The sequence below is a fragment of the Lampris incognitus genome, chromosome 2 (assembly GCF_029633865.1).
Source record: "Lampris incognitus isolate fLamInc1 chromosome 2, fLamInc1.hap2, whole genome shotgun sequence".
Taxonomy (NCBI): Eukaryota; Metazoa; Chordata; class Actinopteri; order Lampriformes; family Lampridae; genus Lampris; species Lampris incognitus.
In genome coordinates this window covers 2451416-2475965 of record NC_079212.1, presented here as the reverse complement: position 1 = coordinate 2475965, position 24550 = coordinate 2451416, and the positions used below count along the sequence as shown (strand labels likewise).

Sequence of the window (24550 nt, the reverse complement as noted above, 5' to 3'; positions counted from 1 at the left end):
TGCAGTTTGACTTTGATTTTAAGGTCTTGATTTGATGCAAACATTTTCTTGCATTGCTGACGGCTGTTCCATTGTTAACTGTCAAGTGTTGATTTGTGAAGATCAGCAGATCACTGGTTTTATATACTGGTTCTACAAACCCCGATTCCAGTGAATTTGGGACGTTGTGTAAAACGTCAATAAAAACAGAACACAATGATTTGCAAATCCTTTTCCACCTATATTCAATTGAATACACGACAAAGACAAGATATTTAATGTTCAAACTGATAAACTTTATTGTTTTTTGCAAATATTAACTCATTTTGAATGTGATGCCTGCAACACGTTCCAAAGAAGCTGGGACAGGGGCAACAACAGACTGGGAAAGTTGAGGAATGCTCAGAAAACACCTGTCTGGAACATTCCACAGGTGAACAGGTTGACTGGAAACAGGGGAGTGTCATGATTGGGTATAAAAGGAGAATCCCCGAAAGGCTCAGTCGTTCACAAGCAAGGATGGGGCGAGGTTCACCACTTTGTGAACAACTGCGTGAGCATAATAGTCCGACAGTTTAAGAACAACGTTTCTCAACGTACAACTGCAAGGAATTTAGGGATTTCATCATCTCCAGTCCATAATATCATCACAAGATTCAGAGAATCCCGAGAAATCTCTGCACGTAAGCGGCAAGGCCCAAAACCAACACTGAATGCCCGTGACCTTCGACCCCTCAGGCGGCACTGCATTAAAAACCGACATCATTGTGTAAAGGATATGACCACGTGGGCTCAGGAGCACTTGGGAAAACCATCGTCAGGTAACACAGTTGGTCGCTACATCTACAAGTGCAAGTTAAAACTCTACCATGCAAAGCCAAAGCCAGATATCAACACCACCCAGAAACACCGCCGGCTTCTCTGGACCCGAGCTCATCTGAGATGGACTGACGCCAAGTGGACAAGTGTGCTGTGGTCTGACGAGTCCACATCTCACATAGTTTTTGGAAATCATGGACGTCGTGTCCTCCGGGCTAAAGAGGAAGAGGACCATCCAGATTGTTCTCAGCCCAAAGTTCAAAAGCCAGCATCTGTGATGGTATGGGGGGTGTTAGTGCCCCATGGCATCATGGGTAACTTGCACATCTGTGAAGGCACCATTAATGCTGAAAGGTCCATACAGGTTTTGGAGCAACATATGCTGCCATCCAAGCGACGTCTTCTTCAGGGACGTCCCTGCTTATTTCAGCAAGACAATGCCAAGCCACATTCTGCAGGTGGTCCACCAGCGGGGCTTCGTAGTAAAAGAGTGCGGGTACTGGACTGGCCTGCCTACAGTCCAGACCTGTCTCCCATTGAACATGTGTGGCGCATTATGAAGCGCAAAACACGACAACGGAGACCCCGGACTGTTGAGCAACTGAAGTCGTACATCAGCAAGAATGGGGAAGAATTCCACCTACAAAGCTTCAACAGGCAGTGTCCTCAGTTCCCAAACGCTTGTTGAGTGTTGTTAAAAGGAAAGGTGGTGTAACACAGTGGTGAACATGCTCCTGTCCCAGCTTCTTTGGGACGTGTTGCAGGCATCACATTCACAATGAGGGAATATTTGCAAAAAAACCAATAAAGTTGATCAGTGTGAACATTAAACATCTTGTCTTTGTAGTGTATTCAACTGAATATATAGGTGGAAAAGGATTTGCAAATCATTGTGTTCTGTTTTTATTAACGTTTTACACAACGTCCCAACTTCACTGGAATTGGGGTTTGTTTATACTGGTTTTATAAACTGCAGCGTCTTTCTGTTAACCACATGTTCCTTGTTGGCATGCCTCACGGTGACTTGCGGGAAGTAGGAGGATTTTCCCGTTCTGTTGTTTCTCCGACTCCTGGCAGTGGCCATGGTGTCTCGAAAGGTGTAACTGCTGGCGACCGGTGAGTATGGAGCCCAGGAGGTGACGTGGACGTCATTTTTTTATAAAGCACCTGTGCGCTTTAGTAAAGCACACATGCAACTTACTAAAGCATGCGAGGTATGAAACACATGCACGCTTTATAAAAAAATGACGCCCATGTCACCTCCCGAGCTCTGTAGGTAAACTACGCTGTGTCGTCTGATGGTTTTGTTTTCCTTCAGACACGCATGCACAAGTAGGCGGAGTGGAGAGAAAAAAATACTGGAGAATCGCTGATCCTGCTTTTGAAGGTCGAAATCGAAAGCTCATTTCAATCGATTTTCGAATCGACATCGTGACACCCGTACTGACAGGTGTCGACAGTCTCACGGTGGTTGTATTCCATTGGCTGTCCTTTTTCGGTCACAACGGCTCACAAAGCTTGCTGCTGTGTTTCACCTTGCTGTATTTCACCCAACAGACATTGAAGTTTTTTTGTTATTCGTCACGTTTTCAAACTCTGGTTGGTTGGTTGTAATCTGTGGGTAGGGTACACTGATGAGCCAAAACATTATGACCACTCACAGGTGCACCAAATAACGCCGGTCATCTCCGAACAAGGGTACATGTCAAGGTCTGGGTAGATTAGATGGTAAGCGAACAATCAGTTCTCATAGTCAACGTGTTTGATGCAGCAGTAATGAGCAGGAGTAAAGACCTGAGTGACTTTGACAAGGCCCAAAGTATGGCCAGACGACTCGGTCAGAGCATCTCTGAAATGGCAAGTGCTCCTGGTCAGCAGTGATGAGTAACTACTGGGCTTGTGCCAGCTGGCGATAAGATTGTATATTGACTATTGAAGGGATGATTGACAATTGGGTTTTCCTACGCCGATATTAAGGCGATTTTATCTAACTTTCTATCAGAAGTAAGACCTAATAAAAATAATCTCTAGAATCTGCACCTTCTGTGCATTTAGAGATGTTTCTTGTGGAGTGGCATGTTCGCCCGCTGATCCCTGTTAATCAGCACAAATGACGAGTGAATTTTAATCCTTCATTACAAACCAGTTTGCTGTCTCTTTTCCATGGATATGACACCCCGCATATCCGTTCTCCAGCTCAGTGTTCAACACCATCGTCGCAGATATCCTCTACTCCAAACTCACCCAGCTCACTGTACCAGCCCCCACCTGCCAGTGGATTAAAACTTCCTGACAGACAGGAGGCAGCTGGTGAGGCTGGGAAAATCACATCCAGCACCTGGACAATCAGCACTGGCGCCCCCCAGGGATGTGTGCTCTCCCCTCTACTCCTCTACCTCTACACAAATGACTGCACCTCAGGAGACCCATCTGTTAAACTCCTGAAGTTTGTGGACTACACAACCATCACTGGCCTTATCCAGGATGGTGGCGAGTCTGCATATAGACGGGAAGTTGATCAACTGGCCCTCTGGTGCGGCCATAACAACCTGGAGCTGAACACGCTCAAAACAGTGGAGATGACAGTGGACTTCAGGAGGAGTCCCCAACACTGCCCCCTCTCACCATACTCAACAGCACAGTGTATGTGGTGAAAACCTCCAGATTTCTGGGTTCCACAATCTCCCAGGACCTAAGGTGGCATCCAACATAGACACAGTCATCAAACAGACCCAGCAGAGGATGGACTTTCTCCACCAGCTCAGGAAGTTCAACTTGTCTCAGGAACTGCTGATTCAGGTCTACACTGCAATAGTCCAGTCTGTCCTCTGCACGTCCATCCCTGTCTGGTTTGGATCGGCCACCGAACAGGACGGGGACAGACTACAATGGACAGTTAGGACTCCAGAGAAAATCATTGGTGCCAACCAACCTGTCCTCCATTCAGGACTTACACACCTCCAGACTCAGGAAACGGGCAGACAACATCACTGTAGACCCATCACACCCTGGTCACAGCCTGTTCCAACTCCTCCCCTCTAGGAGGCGCTACAGAGCACTGTACCCCAAACAACCAGATATAAAAACCGCTTCTTTCCACAGGCTGTCATTCAGATGAACACTTAATGCTGTCAAATACCCACCATGTAGTATATACTGTACTGTACATGTAGTATATACTGTACTGTACATGTTGTATATACTGTACTGTACATGTAGTATATACTCTACTGTACATGTTGTATATACTGTACTGTACATGTTGTATATACTGTACTGTACATGTTGTATATACTGTACTGTACATGTTGTACCTACTGTACTGTACATGTTGTATATACTGTACTGTACATGTTGTATCTACTGTACTGTACATGTTGTATATACTGTACTGTACATGTTGTATATACTGTACTGTACATGGTACGCATACTGGTACACTCTGTCATGTCCATCTACCTCAGGCATGTACTATGTCAGTAAGCTGCTAACATGTATTTCAGCATCTCTGATATATTCTCTGTACCACTGCACCTCATCACCTCTTACTGCACCTGTATAAGTCAGTCCTTGTGTATATATGTGAAGGTTGTTGTGTTGTAGTGTTGTTATTCTATGTTAAATACACTTTATCACCTCTTACTTCACCTGTATAAGTCAGTCCTTGTGTATATATGTGAAGGTTGTTGTGTTGTAGTGTTGTTATTCTATGTTAAATACACTTTATCACCTCTTACTTCACCTGTATGAGTCAGTCCTTGTGTATATATGTGAAGATTGTTGTGTTGTAGTGTTGTTATTCTATGTTAAATACACTTTATCACCTCTTACTTCACCTGTATAAGTCAGTCCTTGTGTATATATGTGAAGGTTGTTGTGTTGTAGTGTTGTTATTCTATGTTAAATACACTTTATCACCTCTTACTTCACCTGTATGAGTCAGTCCTTGTGTATATATGTGAAGATTGTTGTGTTGTAGTGTTGTTATTCTATGTTAAATACACTTTATCACCTCTTACTTCACCTGTATAAGTCAGTCCTTGTGTATATATGTGAAGGTTGTTGTGTTGTAGTGTTGTTATTCTATGTTAAATACACTTTATCACCTCTTACTTCACCTGTATAAGTCAGTCCTTGTGTATATATGTGAAGGTTGTTGTGTTGTAGTGTTGTTATTCTATGTTAAATACACTTTATCACCTCTTACTTCACCTGTATAAGTCAGTCCTTGTGTATATATGTGAAGGTTGTTGTGTTGTAGTGTTGTTATTCTATGTTAAATACACTTTATCACCTCTTACTTCACCTGTATAAGTCAGTCCTTGTGTATATATGTGAAGGTTGTTGTGTTGTAGTGTTGTTATTCTATGTTAAATACACTTTATCACCTCTTACTTCACCTGTATAAGTCAGTCCTTGTGTATATATGTGAAGATTGTTGTGTTGTAGTGTTGTTATTCTATGTTAAATACACTTTATCACCTCTTACTTCACCTGTATAAGTCAGTCCTTGTGTATATATGTGAAGGTTGTTGTGTTGTAGTGTTGTTATTCTATGTTAAATACACTTTATCACCTCTTACTTCACCTGTATAAGTCAGTCCTTGTGTATATATGTGAAGATTGTTGTGTTGTAGTGTTGTTATTCTATGTTAAATACACTTTATCACCTCTTACTTCACCTGCATAAGTCAGTCCTTGTGTATATATGTGAAGGTTGTTGTGTTGTAGTGTTGTTATTCTATGTTAAATACACTTTATCACCTCTTACTTCACCTGTATAAGTCAGTCCTTGTGTATATATGTGAAGGTTGTTGTGTTGTAGTGTTGTTATTCTATGTTAAATACACTTTATCACCTCTTACTTCACCTGTATAAGTCAGTCCTTGTGTATATATGTGAAGGTTGTTGTGTTGTAGTGTTGTTATTCTATGTTAAATACACTTTATCACCTCTTACTTCACCTGTATAAGTCAGTCCTTGTGTATATATGTGAAGGTTGTTGTGTTGTAGTGTTGTTATTCTATGTTAAATACACTTTATCACCTCTTACTTCACCTGTATAAGTCAGTCCTTGTGTATATATGTGAAGATTGTTGTGTTGTAGTGTTGTTATTCTATGTTAAATACACTTTATCACCTCTTACTTCACCTGCATAAGTCAGTCCTTGTGTATATATGTGAAGGTTGTTGTGTTGTAGTGTTGTTATTCTATGTTAAATACACTTTATCACCTCTTACTTCACCTGTATAAGTCAGTCCTTGTGTATATATGTGAAGGTTGTTGTGTTGTAGTGTTGTTATTCTATGTTAAATACACTTTATCACCTCTTACTTCACCTGTATAAGTCAGTCCTTGTGTATATATGTGAAGGTTGTTGTGTTGTAGTGTTGTTATTCTATGTTAAATACACTTTATCACCTCTTACTTCACCTGTATAAGTCAGTCCTTGTGTATATATGTGAAGATTGTTGTGTTGTAGTGTTGTTATTCTATGTTAAATACACTTTATCACCTCTTACTTCACCTGTATAAGTCAGTCCTTGTGTATATATGTGAAGGTTGTTGTGTTGTAGTGTTGTTATTCTATGTTAAATACACTTTATCACCTCTTACTTCACCTGTATAAGTCAGTCCTTGTGTATATATGTGAAGATTGTTGTGTTGTAGTGTTGTTATTCTATGTTAAATACACTTTATCACCTCTTACTTCACCTGCATAAGTCAGTCCTTGTGTATATATGTGAAGGTTGTTGTGTTGTAGTGTTGTTATTCTATGTTAAATACACTTTATCACCTCTTACTTCACCTGTATAAGTCAGTCCTTGTGTATATATGTGAAGGTTGTTGTGTTGTAGTGTTGTTATTCTATGTTAAATACACTTTATCACCTCTTACTTCACCTGTATAAGTCAGTCCTTGTGTATATATGTGAAGGTTGTTGTGTTGTAGTGTTGTTATTCTATGTTAAATACACTTTATCACCTCTTACTTCACCTGTATAAGTCAGTCCTTGTGTATATATGTGAAGGTTGTTGTGTTGTAGTGTTGTTATTCTATGTTAAATACACTTTATCACCTCTTACTTCACCTGTATAAGTCAGTCCTTGTGTATATATGTGAAGATTGTTGTGTTGTAGTGTTGTTATTCTATGTTAAATACACTTTATCACCTCTTACTTCACCTGTATAAGTCAGTCCTTGTGTATATATGTGAAGGTTGTTGTGTTGTAGTGTTGTTATTCTATGTTAAATACACTTTATCACCTCTTACTTCACCTGTATGAGTCAGTCCTTGTGTATATATGTGAAGATTGTTGTGTTGTAGTGTTGTTATTCTATGTTAAATACACTTTATCACCTCTTACTTCACCTGTATAAGTCAGTCCTTGTGTATATATGTGAAGGTTGTTGTGTTGTAGTGTTGTTATTCTATGTTAAATACACTTTATCACCTCTTACTTCACCTGTATGAGTCAGTCCTTGTGTATATATGTGAAGATTGTTGTGTTGTAGTGTTGTTATTCTATGTTAAATACACTTTATCACCTCTTACTTCACCTGTATAAGTCAGTCCTTGTGTATATATGTGAAGGTTGTTGTGTTGTAGTGTTGTTATTCTATGTTAAATACACTTTATCACCTCTTACTTCACCTGTATAAGTCAGTCCTTGTGTATATATGTGAAGGTTGTTGTGTTGTAGTGTTGTTATTCTATGTTAAATACACTTTATCACCTCTTACTTCACCTCTATAAGTCAGTCCTTGTGTATATATGTGAAGGTTGTTGTGTTGTATTGTTGTTATTCTATGTTAAATACACTTTATCACCTCTTACTTCACCTGTATAAGTCAGTCCTTGTGTATATATGTGAAGGTTGTTGTGTTGTAGTGTTGTTATTCTATGTTAAATACACTTTATCACCTCTTACTTCACCTGTATAAGTCAGTCCTTGTGTATATATGTGAAGGTTGTTGTGTTGTAGTGTTGTTATTCTATGTTAAATACACTTTATCACCTCTTACTTCACCTGTATAAGTCAGTCCTTGTGTATATATGTGAAGATTGTTGTGTTGTAGTGTTGTTATTCTATGTTAAATACACTTTATCACCTCTTACTTCACCTGTATAAGTCAGTCCTTGTGTATATATGTGAAGGTTGTTGTGTTGTAGTGTTGTTATTCTATGTTAAATACACTTTATCACCTCTTACTTCACCTGTATAAGTCAGTCCTTGTGTATATATGTGAAGGTTGTTGTGTTGTAGTGTTGTTGTTCTATGTTAAATACACTTTATCACCTCTTACTTCACCTGTATAAGTCAGTCCTTGTGTATATATGTGAAGGTTGTTGTGTTGTATTGTTGTTGTTCTATGTTAAATACACTTTATCACCTCTTACTTCACCTGTATAAGTCAGTCCTTGTGTATATATGTGAAGGTTGTTGTGTTGTATTGTTGTTGTTCTATGTTAAATACACTTTATCACCTCTTACTTCACCTGTATAAGTCAGTCCTTGTGTATATATGTGAAGGTTGTTGTGTTGTAGTGTTGTTATTCTATGTTAAATACACTTTATCACCTCTTACTTCACCTGTATAAGTCAGTCCTTGTGTATATATGTGAAGGTTGTTGTGTTGTAGTGTTGTTATTCTATGTTAAATACACTTTATCACCTCTTACTTCACCTGTATAAGTCAGTCCTTGTGTGTATATATGTGAAGGTTGTTGTGTTGTAGTGTTGTTATTCTATGTTAAATACACTTTATCACCTCTTACTTCACCTGTATAAGTCAGTCCTTGTGTATATATGTGAAGGTTGTTGTGTTGTAGTGTTGTTATTCTATGTTAAATACACTTTATCACCTCTTACTGCACCTGTATAAGTCAGTCCTTGTGTATATATGTGAAGGTTGTTGTGTTGTAGTGTTGTTATTCTATGTTAAATACACTTTATCACCTCTTACTTCACCTGTATAAGTCAGTCCTTGTGTATATATGTGAAGATTGTTGTGTTGTAGTGTTGTTATTCTATGTTAAATACACTTTATCACCTCTTACTTCACCTGCATAAGTCAGTCCTTGTGTATATATGTGAAGGTTGTTGTGTTGTAGTGTTGTTATTCTATGTTAAATACACTTTATCACCTCTTACTTCACCTGTATAAGTCAGTCCTTGTGTGTATATATGTGAAGGTTGTTGTGTTGTAGTGTTGTTATTCTATGTTAAATACACTTTATCACCTCTTACTTCACCTGTATAAGTCAGTCCTTGTGTATATATGTGAAGGTTGTTGTGTTGTAGTGTTGTTATTCTATGTTAAATACACTTTATCACCTCTTACTGCACCTGTATAAGTCAGTCCTTGTGTATATATGTGAAGGTTGTTGTGTTGTAGTGTTGTTATTCTATGTTAAATACACTTTATCACCTCTTACTTCACCTGTATAAGTCAGTCCTTGTGTATATATGTGAAGGTTGTTGTGTTGTAGTGTTGTTATTCTATGTTAAATACACTTTATCACCTCTTACTTCACCTGTATAAGTCAGTCCTTGTGTATATATGTGAAGGTTGTTGTGTTGTAGTGTTGTTATTCTATGTTAAATACACTTTATCACCTCTTACTTCACCTGTATAAGTCAGTCCTTGTGTATATATGTGAAGGTTGTTGTGTTGTAGTGTTGTTATTCTATGTTAAATACACTTTATCACCTCTTACTTCACCTGTATAAGTCAGTCCTTGTGTATATATGTGAAGGTTGTTGTGTTGTAGTGTTGTTATTCTATGTTAAGTACACTGAGAGAGCCACGAAAGCAGAGTCACATTACATGCAGTGCAAACCTACTTGGCCAGTAAACATGATTCTGATTTATGTGCCTGCTCACCAAAACTGTGCTCTGCGCTCCATCAGAGTAGCTCAAGTTATGGACATGATTTGGATTGTGATATTAAAGACAAGAATGTTACACGGAACACGATGCTGTGATACCGTCACACAAAGCACAGACGCACGGACTTTCAAAGGGGAGCCGTTGTTTGAATAGCGGACACACTGCTATTGAATAGATTTTATTAATGTTTAAATACTTTAATTAAAATGTTTGGCTCCAGCATCCCCGTGACTCCGAGAGCAAGATAAGTGGTTCAGATGATGGATGGATGGATGGATGGCTGGCGGGATGGATGGATGGATGGATGGATGGCTGGCTGGCGGGATGGATGGATGGATGGATGGATGGATGGCTGGCTGGCGGGATGGATGGATGGATGGATGGATGGATGGATGGATGGATGGATGGATGGATGGATGGTGGGATGGATGGATGGCTGGCTGGCGGGATGGATGGCTGGTGGGATGGATGGATGGCTGGCTGGATGGCTGGTGGAATGGATGGATGGCTGGCTGGCGGGATGGATGGATGGATGGCTGGTGGGATGGATGGATGGATGGATGGCTGGCTGGCGGGATGGCTGGTGGGATGGATGGATGGCTGGCTGGCGGGATGGATGGATGGATGGCTGGCTGGATGGCTGGTGGGATGGATGGATGGCTGGCTGGCGGGATGGATGGATGGATGGCTGGTGGGATGGATGGATGGATGGATGGCTGGCTGGCGGGATGGATGGATGGATGGATGGATGGCTGGTGGGATGGATGGATGGCTGGCTGGCGGGATGGATGGATGGATGGCTGGTGGGATGGATGGATGGATGGATGGCTGGCTGACGAGATGGATGGATGGCTGGGGGGATGGATGGTGGGATGGATGGATTGCTGGCTGGCAGGATGGATGGATGGATAGATGGCTGGCTGGCGGGATGGATGGATGGATGGCTGGATGGATGGATGGATGGCTGGCTGGCGGGATGGATGGATGGATGGCTGGCGGGATGGATGGATGGATGGATGGATGGATGGATGGATGGCTGGCTGGCAGGATGGATGGATGGTGGGATGGATGGATGGCTGGCTGGTGGGATGGATGGCTGGTGGGATGGATGGATGGCTGGTGGGATGGATGGATGGCTGGCTGGCGGGATGGATGGATGGATGGCTGGTGGGATGGATGGATGGATGGCTGGCTGGCGGGATGGATGGATGGATGGATGGCTGGTGGGATGGATGGATGGCTGGCTGGCGGGATGGATGGATGGATGGATGGCTGGTGGGATGGATGGATGGATGGATGGCTGGCTGACGGGATGGATGGATGGCTGGATGGATGATGGGATGGATGGATTGCTGGCTGGCGGGATGGATGGATGGATAGATGGCTGGCTGGCGGGATGGATGGATGGATGGCTGGTGGGATGGATGGCTGGCTGGCGGGATGGATGGATGGATGGCTGGCGGGATGGCTGGCTGGCGGGATGGCTGGCTGGTGGGATGGATGGATGGCTGGCTGGCGGGATGGATGGATGGATGGCTGGCTGGTGGGATGGATGGATGGATGGATGGTGGGATGGATGGTGGGATGGATGGATTGCTGGCTGGCGGGATGGATGGATGGATGGCTGGTGGGATGGATGGATGGATGGCTGGATGGCTGGCTGGTGGGATGGATGGATGGATGGATAGATGGCTGGCTGGCGGGATGGATGGCTGGATGGCTGGCTGGTGGGATGGATGGATGGATGGATAGATGGCTGGCTGGCGGGATGGATGGTGGGATGGATGGATGGATGGATGGATGGATGGATGTTCACACTCTTGTAAATGTTATTCATGTAACTGGAACTGCGTTGCTTGCAGAAAGCTTGAAGGTTTGATTATTTCAAAGCTCTGTCACATGCTGAGCCACACTCAAGACGATTATTCAAAATCTGTAATCCTAATTAAATTCTAACGTCAGTAATAATTTAAAAAAAGGCTGCCCCCCCCCCTCCTACTGCCCCCTGGCAATCTCAAGTAGCCATGATTGGACAGTATGACAATAGAAACGATGCCCAACCCTCGTACCTACCGACATTGGTCCGAGGAAGGACAAACCACAAACCAGCGACAGGGTGTTGGGCGCCCAAGACTCATCGATGTGTGAGGTTAACGAAGGCTATCCCATCTGGTCTGAACCGACAGAAGGTCTACTGTCGCACAAGTCACAGAAAATGGTCAGGGTGGTTACGGGAGGGATGTGTCACCTCACACAGTGTACCGCACCCTGCGGCATATGAGACTGCGTACCACAGACCAGTCAGCGGGCCCATGAGGACCCCTGTCCACCTTCGAAACAATGTGCACACGAGCGTCGGAACTGGACCTTGGAGCAGTGGCCTGGTCCAGCGAGTCCCGTTTTCTTTTAGGTCACATGGATGGCCGTGTACGTGTGTGCTGTTGCCCTGCAGACGTGGTGGCACCAGGACAGGGAGACGACTAGCCGGTGGAGGCAGTGTGACGCTCTGGGCAGTGTTCTGCTGGGGGACACCCTGGGTCCGACCATTCATGTGGACTCAACTTGACACGTGCCACCTACCTAAACGTCTTCGTAGACCAGCTGCACCCCTTCATGGCAGGGGCCTCTTCCAGCAGGATCATGTGTCCTGCCACACTGCACACATTGTTCAGGAATGGTTTGAGGAACATCAAGGTGTTGCTTTGGCCTCCAAATTCTCCAGATCTCAATCGGATTGAGCATCTGTGGGATGTGCTGGACCGGCAAGTCCGATCCACAATGGCCCCACCTTGCAACTTACAGGACTTGAAGGATCTGCTGCTCATGTTTTGGTGCCAGACACCACACCACAGGACACCTTCAGGGGTCTTGTAGAGTCCATGCCTTGGTGGGTCAGTGCGGTTTCGCGGGACATGGAGGACCAACAGCGTATCTGGCAGGTGTTCATAATGTTCTGGCTCATCGGGGTATGTCTCTGGAGTCTCGGTACAGTTGGCCGGTGGTTAAAAAGAGCAGGAGGTTTCCACCTCCTGCTGTGTGCAGTGGGGGCAGAATCCGTTTTCTCTGTGGCGGCAGGTTGGCTGTGGTGGCCTCTCCATGGAGAGGCTGTGGTCACTGAGTGTGTACATGGGCGAGAATTTCCATCGTTTGGATCATTCACAGTTCTCCCTCTCTCCCTCTCTCTCTCTCTCTCTCTCTATTCTCTCTATCGTTCCCTATCTATCAATCTATCTATCTATCTATCAATCTATCTATCTATCTATCTATCTATCTATCTATCTATCTATCTATCTATCGTTCCCTATCTATCTATCTATCTATCTATCTATCTATCTATCTATCTATCTATCTATCTATCTATCTATCTATCTATCTATCTATCTATCTATCTGCAGACTCCAGTCCTGCTGACACCTAGTCCTCTTCCCTCCACCATTCACTTCTGGAGCACCCTGAGCCCCATCGCTCCTCGTTCCCCTGCCAAGCTCTCCTTCCAGGTAATTGACCTTTCCCTCATTTATTAATCTGTGAAAGGGCGTCCAGGTAGCATAGCGGTCTAGTCCGTTGCCTACCAACACGGAGATCGCCGGTTCAAATCCCCGTGTTACCTCCGGCTTGGTGGGGCGTCCCTACAGACACAACTGGCCGTGTCTGTGGGTGGGAAGCCGGATGTGGGTATGTGTCCTGGTCGCTGCACTAGCGCCTCCTCTGGTTGGTCGGGGCGCCTGTTCGGGGGGGGGGGGGCTGGGGGGAATAGCGTGATCCTCCCACACGCTACATCCCCCTGGTGAAACTCCTCACGGTCAGGAGAAAAGAAGCGGCTGGTGACTCCACATGTATCAGAGGAGGAGGCATGTGGTGGTCTGCAGCCTCCCCGGATCAGCAGAGGAGGGGGGGGGGGGCAGAGACCGGGACGGCGCTGAATGAAGAGGGGGGTAATTGGCCGGATGCAGTTGGGGAGAAAATCCACAAACAGAAGAGAAGTTGGTTTGACCAAGCAGACATGGTCAGTCCTCACTAGGCAGCCTGCTGGGACAGAGTCACCACACTGCTGCTGGTTTACACAAGACACCGGACTCTGAGCTGACCTGCTGTGTCTGCCCTCTGCTGGCTTCAGCAGGAAGTCTCTCTCTCTCACACACACACACACATGCACACGCACACACACGCACACACACACACATGCACACACACACACACACACACACATGCGGTACCTGCCTCCAGTCCTGGCGTCCTTGCCAGGGCGTCACACTGACACCATCTGTCAAAGACTTCCTGAACCACCACACTGGTGACAGAAACCCTTCAGGTCTGGAAAGACCATCTAATACAAACACTCTGATCCCACTGTCTGCATTATAACTATCATGTTAATACTGCCTTAATGTCAGTCTCTGTGTGTGTGTGTGTGTGTGTGTGTGTGTGTGTGTGTGTGATAACAAAGGGATTTAAGATGAATTGGATGTTTATCTGATGACTTTCTGTACTATAAATCCACTCCAGGTCTGTGATGGTAATGTACAATATATTCCTTTAATTCACAATAAATAAACATCACATAATGATGGTCAAAACACAATTTAATAATAAAAATAATAAAACCATAATCATAAAAATAAAGCCAATTAAGTTAATGATTATTGTAGACAAACAAAAATTAGATTTAAACTAAATTCAAATTATTTATGAAAAATGTAACTTGGGTGGAAAGGTGAAGCCAAGTCGTGTTTACTGGATAAACGGACTGCTGATGCCTCCTGCTGGCCAGCCAGGCGTAGTACAACAACATTCTGCACCCAACCTTTTCCAGCGGGGTACAGTCGCATCATCCACACTCCCTTTATTTACTACCGAATGCAAATGGCCAACAGGGTTTGTGTCTTGCCACGAGCCTGCAGCCTTTTTGGGCTTTTGGTGTCACTGTTGTCCTCAACCTGACTCACTGTACAGGGTATTGTCCTCAACCTGACTCACTGTACAGGGTATTGTACAACCTGACTCACTGTACAGGGTATTGTACAACCTGACTCACTGTACACAGTATTGTACAACCTGACTCACTGTACACGGTATTGTACAACCTGACTCACTGTACAGGGTATTGTACAACCTGACTCACTGTACACGGTATTGTACAACCTGACTCACTGTACAGGGTATTGTACAACCTGACTCACTGTACACAGTATTGTACAACCTGACTCACTGTACAGGGTATTGTACAACCTGACTCACTGTACACAGTATTGTACAACCTGACTCACTGTACACAGTATTGTACAACCTGACTCACTGTACACGGTATTGTCCTCAACCTGACTCACTGTACAGGGTATTGTACAACCTGACTCACTGTACAGGGTATTGTACAACCTGACTCACTGTACACAGTATTGTACAACCTGACTCACTGTACACAGTATTGTCCTCAACCTGACTCACTGTACAGGGTATTGTACAACCTGACTCACTGTACAGGGTATTGTACAACCTGACTCACTGTACAGGGTATTGTACAACCTGACTCACTGTACACAGTATTGTACAACCTGACTCACTGTACACGGTATTGTCCTCAACCTGACTCACTGTACACAGTATTGTACAACCTGACTCACTGTACACGGTATTGTACAACCTGACTCACTGTACAGGGTATTGTACAACCTGACTCACTGTACACAGTATTGTACAACCTGACTCACTGTACACGGTATTGTCCTCAACCTGACTCACTGTACACGGTATTGTACAACCTGACTCACTGTACACAGTATTGTACAACCTGACTCACTGTACACAGTATTGTACAACCTGACTCACTGTACACGGTATTGTCCTCAACCTGACTCACTGTACACGGTATTGTACAACCTGACTCACTGTACAGGGTATTGTACAACCTGACTTGCTGTACACGGCATTGTACAACCTGACTTACTGTACACGGTATTGTACAACCTGACTTACTGTACAGGGTATTGTACAACCTGACTCACTGTACAGGGTATTGTACAACCTGACTTACTGTACACGGTATTGTACAACCTGACTCACTGTACACAGTATTGTACAACCTGACTTGCTGTACACAGTATTGTACAACCTGACTTGCTGTACACGGTATTGTACAACCTGACTTACTGTACACGGTATTGTACAACCTGACTCACTGTACACAGTATTGTCCTCAACCTGACTCACTGTACAGGGTATTGTACAACCTGACTCACTGTACAGGGTATTGTACAACCTGACTCACTGTACACAGTATTGTACAACCTGACTCACTGTACACGGTATTGTCCTCAACCTGACTCACTGTACACAGTATTGTACAACCTGACTCACTGTACACGGTATTGTACAACCTGACTCACTGTACAGGGTATTGTACAACCTGACTCACTGTACACAGTATTGTACAACCTGACTCACTGTACACGGTATTGTCCTCAACCTGACTCACTGTACACGGTATTGTACAACCTGACTCACTGTACACAGTATTGTACAACCTGACTCACTGTACACAGTATTGTACAACCTGACTCACTGTACAGGGTATTGTACAACCTGACTTGCTGTACACGGCATTGTACAACCTGACTTACTGTACACGGTATTGTACAACCTGACTTACTGTACAGGGTATTGTACAACCTGACTCACTGTACAGGGTATTGTACAACCTGACTTACTGTACACGGTATTGTACAACCTGACTCACTGTACACAGTATTGTACAACCTGACTTGCTGTACACGGTATTGTACAACCTGACTTACTGTACACGGTATTGTACAACCTGACTTACTGTACACGGTATTGTACAACCTCAGTTACTGTACACGGTATTGCACAACCTGACTTGCTGTACACGGTATTGTACAACCTCACGTACTGTACACGGTATTGTACAACCTCACGTACTGTACAGGGGTCAGAATCAGAATCACCTTTCCTGACCAAATGTGCATATGAGGAATTCAACTGTAGTTTGGAGCAGCTTCTAGTACTTACATATATTACTCATAAAACCCTGAGACAGTAATGGAATAATTAATGGTATACTGGAGGTAAGTACTTGTATACATATATTACTCATAAAACCCTGAGACGGTAATGGAATAATTAATGGTATACTGGAGGTAAGTATGTATGCACAACAGGTATGTCACAATAATAGTTTTGTTATTGCTGAACAATTTAACTTATTATACTTATATATTGTATTATATTGCTTATATGTTATATCGTTATACCTTATTATGCTTATATATCATATACTAGTACAATATTATATACTCAATATGTACACTATATATTTATCTGTATCTATTTATATAATCCAGTGATGATGATGCTTATGGCATGAAACAGGCTTGTACTGTCTCATAAAGAAGTAACTTGACTGGATTATTGTGCTCCTTATTTGTTGAGCACTTTCCCTACTGCTGAGTGTTTCTTTTAACAAAGTTTTTTCTATATACACTACCGTTCAAAAGTTTGGGATCACCCAAACAATTTCGTGTTTTCCATGAAAAGTCACACTTATTCACCACCATATGTTGTGAAATGAATAGAAAATAGAGTCAAGACATTGACAAGGTTAGAAATAATGATTTGTATTTGAAATAAGATTTTTTTTACATCAAACTTTGCTTTCGTCAAAGAATCCTCCATTTGCAGCAATTACAGCATTGCAGACCTTTGGCATTCTAGCTGTTAATTTGTTGAGGTAATCTGGGGAAATTGCACCCCACGCTTCCAGAAGCAGCTCCCACAAGTTGGATTGGTTGGATGGGCACTTCTTTGAGCAGATTGAGTTTCTGGAGCATCACATTTGTGGGGTCAATTAAACGCTCAAAATGGCCAGAAAAAGAGAACTTTCATCTGAAACTCGACAGTCTATTCTTGTTCTTAGAAATGAAGGCTATTCCATGCGAGAAATTGCTAAGAAATTGAAGATTTCCTACACCGGTGTGTACTACTCCCTTCAGAGGACAGCACAAACAGGCTCTAACAGGTACTATTTAATGAAGATGCCAGTTGGGGACCTGTGAGGCGTCTGTTTCTCAAACTAGAGACTCTAATGTACTTATCTTCTTGCTCAGTTGTGCAACGCGGCCTCCCACTTCTTTTTCTACTCTGGTTAGAGCCTGTTTGTGCTGTCCTCTGAAGGGAGTAGTACACACCGGTGTAGGAAATCTTCAATTTCTTAGCAATTTCTCGCATGGAATAGCCTTCATTTCTAAGAACAAGAATAGACTGTCGAGTTTCAGATGAAAGTTCTCTTTTTCTGGCCATTTTGAGCGTTTAATTGACCCCACAAATGTGATGCTCCAGAAACTCAATCTGCTCAAAGAAGTGCCCATCCAACCAATCCAACTTGTGGGAGCTGCTTCTGGAAGCGTGGGGTGCAATTTCTCCAGATTACCTCAACAAATTAACAGCTAGAATGCCAAAGGTCTGCAATGCTGTAATTGCTGCAAATGGAGGATTCTTTGACGAAAGCAAAGTTTGATGTAAAAAAAATCTTATTTCAAATACAAATCATTATTTCTAACCTTGTCAATGTCTTGACTCTATTTTCTATTCATTTCACAACATATGGTGGTGAATAAGTGTGACTTTTCATGGAAAACACAAAATTGTTTGGGTGATCCCAAACTTTTGAACGGTAGTGTGTATATATATATATATATATATATATATGTGTGTGTGTGTGTGTGTGTGTGTGTTTGTGTGTGTGTATGTATATGTATATATATATATATATATATATATATATAGCTTTTTTTCTGAAACCGTCAATGGTGTTGTGAGTGCTCGACTAATGAGGAGCGGAATATCAACACAGATACAGCAAAAAAGATTGTAATACGAAACAGGCCTGTACTGCAATATATTACAATCTTTTTTCCTGTATCCGTGTTGAGATATATATTTATATATATATATATATATATATATATATATGTGTGTGTGTGGTAGAACAGTGACGGAAGAGACCAACCAAATAAGGTAAGAATAAGGGTGATAAAAGAGTGGAACGTCACACCAAGCTGCAGTGTAGAACAAACCTCATCCTCTGCAGTCCTTCGTACAGGAGCACCTCACACTCTGGAACAGGCTGCTCCACCTGTGCTGCTCCACCTGTGCTGCTCCACCTGTACTGCTCCACCTGTACTGGTCCACCTGTACTGTTCCACCTGTATGGTCCACCTGTACTGGTCCACATGTGTCCTGGAAAACGTGTAGATCTACGGACTAGCTTTCCAGTCATTGAAAACAGCTGGGAAATGATAAGATTGATCAAATGTCCTGTGAGTTTGTTGAAAATGTGGCGTTAGTTTATAAAACCATGTTCGCTGCTGATATGTTATACGTTTGTCATAATGTATTTGCTGAGATGTGATATTTTTACCATTTGTTTCTTTGCTGAGATGTGACATCCGTGTGTGAGGTTTGGGTGGTGTGTAATAATAATAAAATAATAGAGTTTGTGTAGCGCTTCTCATCCGCGGAGACAGATCTTGAAGCACATCACAGATAAAAGACTATAGTAAAAGGAAGAAAAAAAATAAAATATATAATGAAGTGAAAAGATAAAAGAGGGGGAATAAAACCAGGCTAGGCTGCTGTAAGAAAATAGAAATAAAGTAAGAGTAGAATAAAGTGAATTGAAAAGAGGATTAAAAGACGAGTGGGCCACTATAAAAGGCTTAAAAGGAGTCCTGCTGGTAAAGAAGGGTTTTAAGGCCTGTTTTAAAAGCCTTGCTTGAAGGGGCAGTTCTGAGATAGGCCGGGAGGGAGCTCTGCAGGTGTGGGGAGAAGGAGCAGAAGGCTCGCTCTCACATTGTCCAGAGACTCGTCAGGGGGATGTGGAGCAGTGGGGAATGGCTAGAGTGGGCGGAGCGTGAGGTAACGGGGGCTTTGGCTATTTAAGGCGTTGTAGGTCAGGAGGAGAACTTTGAAATGGATCCTATAGGGGACTGGGTGCCAGTCGAGTTGGGCGAGTATGGGGGTTATGTGGGCTGACTTTGTTTGAGCCGGTGAGGACTCTGGTGGCAGCGTTCTGAATGAGGTGTAGACAGTTGATAGATTTGACTGGAAGACCAGAGAGAAGGGCACTGCCATAATCAGTTCAGGGGAAGTCTTGATGCTCAATAACCCAGGTAAGAAAATCAGAGAAGGTTGAATCAGTTCATCTGGACACGACGTTTATTGACAGATACGTTTCTTCATCATCTAAGTGACACCTTCAGTCTAAAGTGACTGCAGGTATCCCACCCTTATAAACAATAGTGCCGAACGACTGAAACCAACCATCAGATTCATATGCAAATATGGGTGTGACCTTGAACTAGATTTTCAAAGGCCATGTGTACTATTCACAGTATTAGAGATTGTTGCAATCACAGCATTGTAAGATAGTGACAGATGTATAATGGCCGAAACTAACGACCAGTTTCATGATCAAATATGGGTGTGCCCATTAACTAGATATTTCGATGGCCATGTGTACTATTCACCAGAGGATTGGGGAGTAATTATTTACTCTTAGCCCCCTCGGTTCAGGGATGGTCGTTCCCTCTTCACATAGATGGCCTCTTTGACTCCCTGTTCAAGCCAGCGTTCCTCCCATATCAAGGATGGTCACATCCTTGATATGGGCTTGGAATGAAAGTGTAGAGTTGAACTTAACACCAAGATTGGCGACAACAGAGGAGAGGGGAATGAGTTAGCCATGGAGTGAGGGACCAATGCTGCTGGCGTTGGCGAGTTACTTGGTGTTCCCTATCAGGATTGCTTCTGTCTTGCTGCTGTTGAGCTGGAGGAAGTTGTTATTCATCCCGGAGTGGATGTCCTCCAGACAGGTGTTGAGGGTGGAGATTGTGCTGGTGGGGTTGGGTTGTGTTTTAATGTAGACCTGGGTGTCGTCAGCATAGCAGTGGAAGTTGATGTTGTGTTGTCTGAGTCCAAGTGAGTCCAATATGTGTTTTCCGTTTTGTTTTTCAGGTAATATTTCCACTTTTTCAATTTTGCTATTCAAGTTTGACCATGTCTCTCTGAAGTTTAAATGGTTTGAAAATAGTATTATAGTTAAAATATTAATTTTGGTGTCAGTCATTTCTTAACAGACATACTAACATATGCAATGCATTAATATCTCAATTGGGTATTTATCTTGATAGAATATAGAGTTTAAAAACCCGCCGTCCATGGTCGTTTTAGGTAGGAATGAATCCCAGCCGTTCTAGTGTTGAGATAATTTAATGTATATTTTCAGAACTGAAGTGACTGGTTTGAAAGCTGTTCTTATGGAGAGAAATTAATCGTCCAGGTGATACATGATCCCCTGGATGTTGTCTCTTCAACCAATCAGAATAAATGTTTGGTCGGGCGTCCCTACAGACACAATTGGCCGTGTCTGCGGGTGGGAAGCTGGATGTGGGTATGTGTCCTGGTCACTGCACTAGCGCCTCCTCTGGTCGGTCGGGGCACCTATTCGGGGGGGGGGGCTGGGGGGAATAGCATGATCCTCCCATGTGCTAAGTCCCCCTGGTGAAACTCCTCACTGTCAGGTGAAAAGAAGCGGCTGGCGACTCCACATGTATTGGAGGAGACGTGGTGGTCTGCAGCCCTCCCCAGATTGGCAGAGGGGGTGGAGCAGAGACCGGGACAGCTCAGAGAGTGGAGTGATTGGCCAAGTACAATTGTGGAGAGAAAAAAAGGGGCGGGGGGTAAACGTCTACCTGAGTCCACTCTGAGCTACCTGTCCTACAAAGACTGCTGAGAATGTCTTCATCAGTGATGATTTGTTCTCTCTGGTCGTCTGTCTGTGTTCTCATCTCTTCCCTCTCTCTCTCTCTCTCTCTCTCTCTCTCTCTCTCTCTCTCTCTCTCTCTCTCTCGCTCTGTTGCTCTCTGTAGTTTCCTTCTAATGGCAGTAACCAGATGCATATCCCGGCGCTGAGTGTTGACGGTCTCTCCACCCCTGTGGTTCTTTCCCCGGGACCCCAGAAACCCTGAACTTCCTGCCCACCTGCAGAGCTCCTCTCCTGGGCACGGCCCCGCTGGGCTCTTCTTCCGTACCGGAGGGCTGGAGGATCATGCCCTGGATGCTGAATTTGTCTTTTAGTTCATCTCAGTGTGATGCCACCCGTAAAATGGCGTCAATGGAAATGTATCGTATACCAGATTGAGGAGTCTGGATCACTCACTGAAGGGACAATGGAATGCTGGCATTAACTGGGATAATCCCCACTGTTGGACCTAATGGTGGAGGTTTGGACATATATGTGGAGATGAATCCTAATGTGGTACAAGCCGCTGTTGGAGACCAGCTGACCCTGCTCTTCGCTGGTCACTGGACAGGAAGTGGTCATATTGTGGTCAGATGATTGACGCTGATATGCCAGGAGGGTGTCACTGTCAGCCTCTTTGACAACACAGCTGAATTTTCAAAAAATACTTGGAATGGTTGATGTGAGGCACATTTGTATCTACAGTTTAACTTTGAACCTGCCGTGGCTCCTGTAGTTTGACCAACTTCCTGATTCACTCTTCAGTAATCGCAGAGTCCTTCCCGCCTTTGTTTTAGCCACGGGTCGGCTCACTAAGATAGATCGTTATGTTACCTCAGTCAAAGAGGCAACATAGTTTCCCTTAAACAAACATGCATTTTTGATCAGTATGTTTGATCCTGACAGCTGACTCGTCAGCAAAATTGAGGAGACCCATGCTGACATGTTGGCCTGTCTGTGGTTATGACTATAAATGAAATTGCTATTACGATGAGGCGACTTTGTGATAGTATGATGCAGACCTGTTGTGACTGCACTTAGCATCCTCACGCTGCAGATCTACTCTCTCCTCATCTTGGGCTGAACTTCTATTACTGACAAGATGCTAGATGCTACCTGCCCTCAGCTTATCATCTTAGCTACTCTGGATACAGACCAAGCCAAGGGGTGGATTTACCTTGACATCCTTGAGTCTTTTGTTTGGGATCTTGTTGTTTTTATGCTTTTTTTAAGAGGTAGTTGTTCCTTTTGTTATTTATTTTGAGTCTGTCCTCTGTGTATCTCTGTAGATTCCTTGGTATTTTCGTCTGGATTCGTTGCTTTTCTCCTTATAGTTTTTAAAGCTAACTTCATGGCACTGGACTGTACAACTAAACAGTCTGGACCTCGGGGTATGTTTGATTCTTATGCCCAGATGAGGTTTTTATTTTCAGTAAGCCTTGAGGGACGAGTTGAGCATCCTTGTCTAATCAAAGTGTAGTTTTTTAAATGGAGACATTTGGATTTTGCAAACATACCTTTGGCAGGGCGGTGCATGTCCTTGTAGTGACCAAGCCCTGAGAGAGAGCACATTTAAGGTCATTTAAGACTCTGCCCCCTCTATTCTGATTCACCTCTCCTAAAGAAGGCACACTCATATTCAGTGCTGCCTGGCCAAGTATTGGAATGATTTTCTCCATTTTAGTTTAAGCCAACCGATCGCAGAGAAGGGACCCTGAGTAACAGGAACTGCACATGCTCAGCTTAAAAGCTGGGCTAGGCATGAATTTATTCAACAACAGACTTTTTGCACAGACGAGTTATTTCTAGATCGACATCTGAGTATCAAATGTTGTATATTTTATAAAGGATTCTTTAAAGTCAAGATGGACTTAAGTTTGAGATGCAGCCAAAAATGAACTGCTGGAACTAAAGAGAGAGGTAGTTAAAGCGGGATGTGAGACATTTTTATTCTTATTCAGAAAGAGAGAGTCTGTCCAGAACAGCATAGAACGCACTGAATTATTTTCACTCACATTCCTTCAGACAGTTCCCAGAAGATGTTTTATTTATTGATTGATGGGCAGATCAGTAACTCTTGAGTATGGTCTCCATTCTCGTGTTCATTCCAGTGGTGGATTTGTGTGTGTGAGTCTGGGATCAGTTTCTTTGGTCTCTGCGTTTCCTAAAAGCTTCTAAAGATGTTTTGTTTCCTGGTTAACACTGACAAAAATGTGCTGCAACTTGGACCCAAGTTTCAAATGGAAAACATTAGCAAATAATTTCTGCAGCGAACTTTGTAGTTATCTTTATTTCTCTACATTTTGTCACCGTGGGTAAAGGTTGGTATTTGTGTATGAACTATATAACCTATATCTATGGGCCCAGAAACCCATGCCTGGTGGAATATGTCACTATTAATGCTCCTTTCTCCCAATCTGGGTCAAAATCTCATTTTAGGGGGCGTCCGGGTAGCATAGCGGTCTATTCTGTTGCCTACCAACATGGGGATCGTCGGATCAAATCCCCGTGTTACCTCCAGCTTGGTCGGGCGTCCCTACAGACACAATTGGCCGTGTGTGCGGATGGGAAGCTGGATGTGGGTATGTGTCCTGGTCGCTGTACTAGCACCTCCTCTGGTCGGTCGGGGCACCTGTTCATGGGGGAGGGGGAACTGGGGGGAATAGCGTGATCCCCCCCATGTGCTACATCCCCCTGGTGAAACTCCTCACTGTCAGGTGAAAAGAAGCTGCTGGTGACTCCACATGTATGGGAGGAGGCATGTGGTAGTCTGCAGCCTCCCCGGCTCAGCAGAGGAGGTGCAGCAGAGACCGGGAAGGTGTGGAAGAGTGGGGTAATTGGCCGGATACAATTGGTGAGAAAAGGGGGGGGGCGAAAAAAATCTCATTTTAATTTTTATTACTTGATCCATAAAACAACTGGTTTGCACAGTAAGACCTGCAAGCCCGCAGCCACGGTCAGCTGGAGTGTTGTCAAACTACATTTAGATGTCTGCAGCAGGTCAATGAGAGAGTTAAGCAAGACCACAACACAGCAGCTCT

The 24550-nt window shown here is 43.3% G+C and overlaps 1 protein-coding gene across 1 annotated transcript in view; it reads left to right on the top strand.

The window, feature by feature from the left end:
• elk1 (ETS transcription factor ELK1) overlaps positions 1 to 21742 on the top strand; it is a 35488-nt gene extending 13746 nt beyond the window's left edge. The window contains exons 9-10 of the mRNA XM_056275054.1: positions 13090 to 13191; positions 21637 to 21742. Coding sequence (XP_056131029.1) covers positions 13090 to 13191; positions 21637 to 21735 — 201 coding nt within the window. The 3' untranslated portion in view covers positions 21736 to 21742. The remainder of the gene's footprint in view (positions 1 to 13089; positions 13192 to 21636) is intronic.
• Positions 21743 to 24550: the final 2808 nt, after the last annotated feature.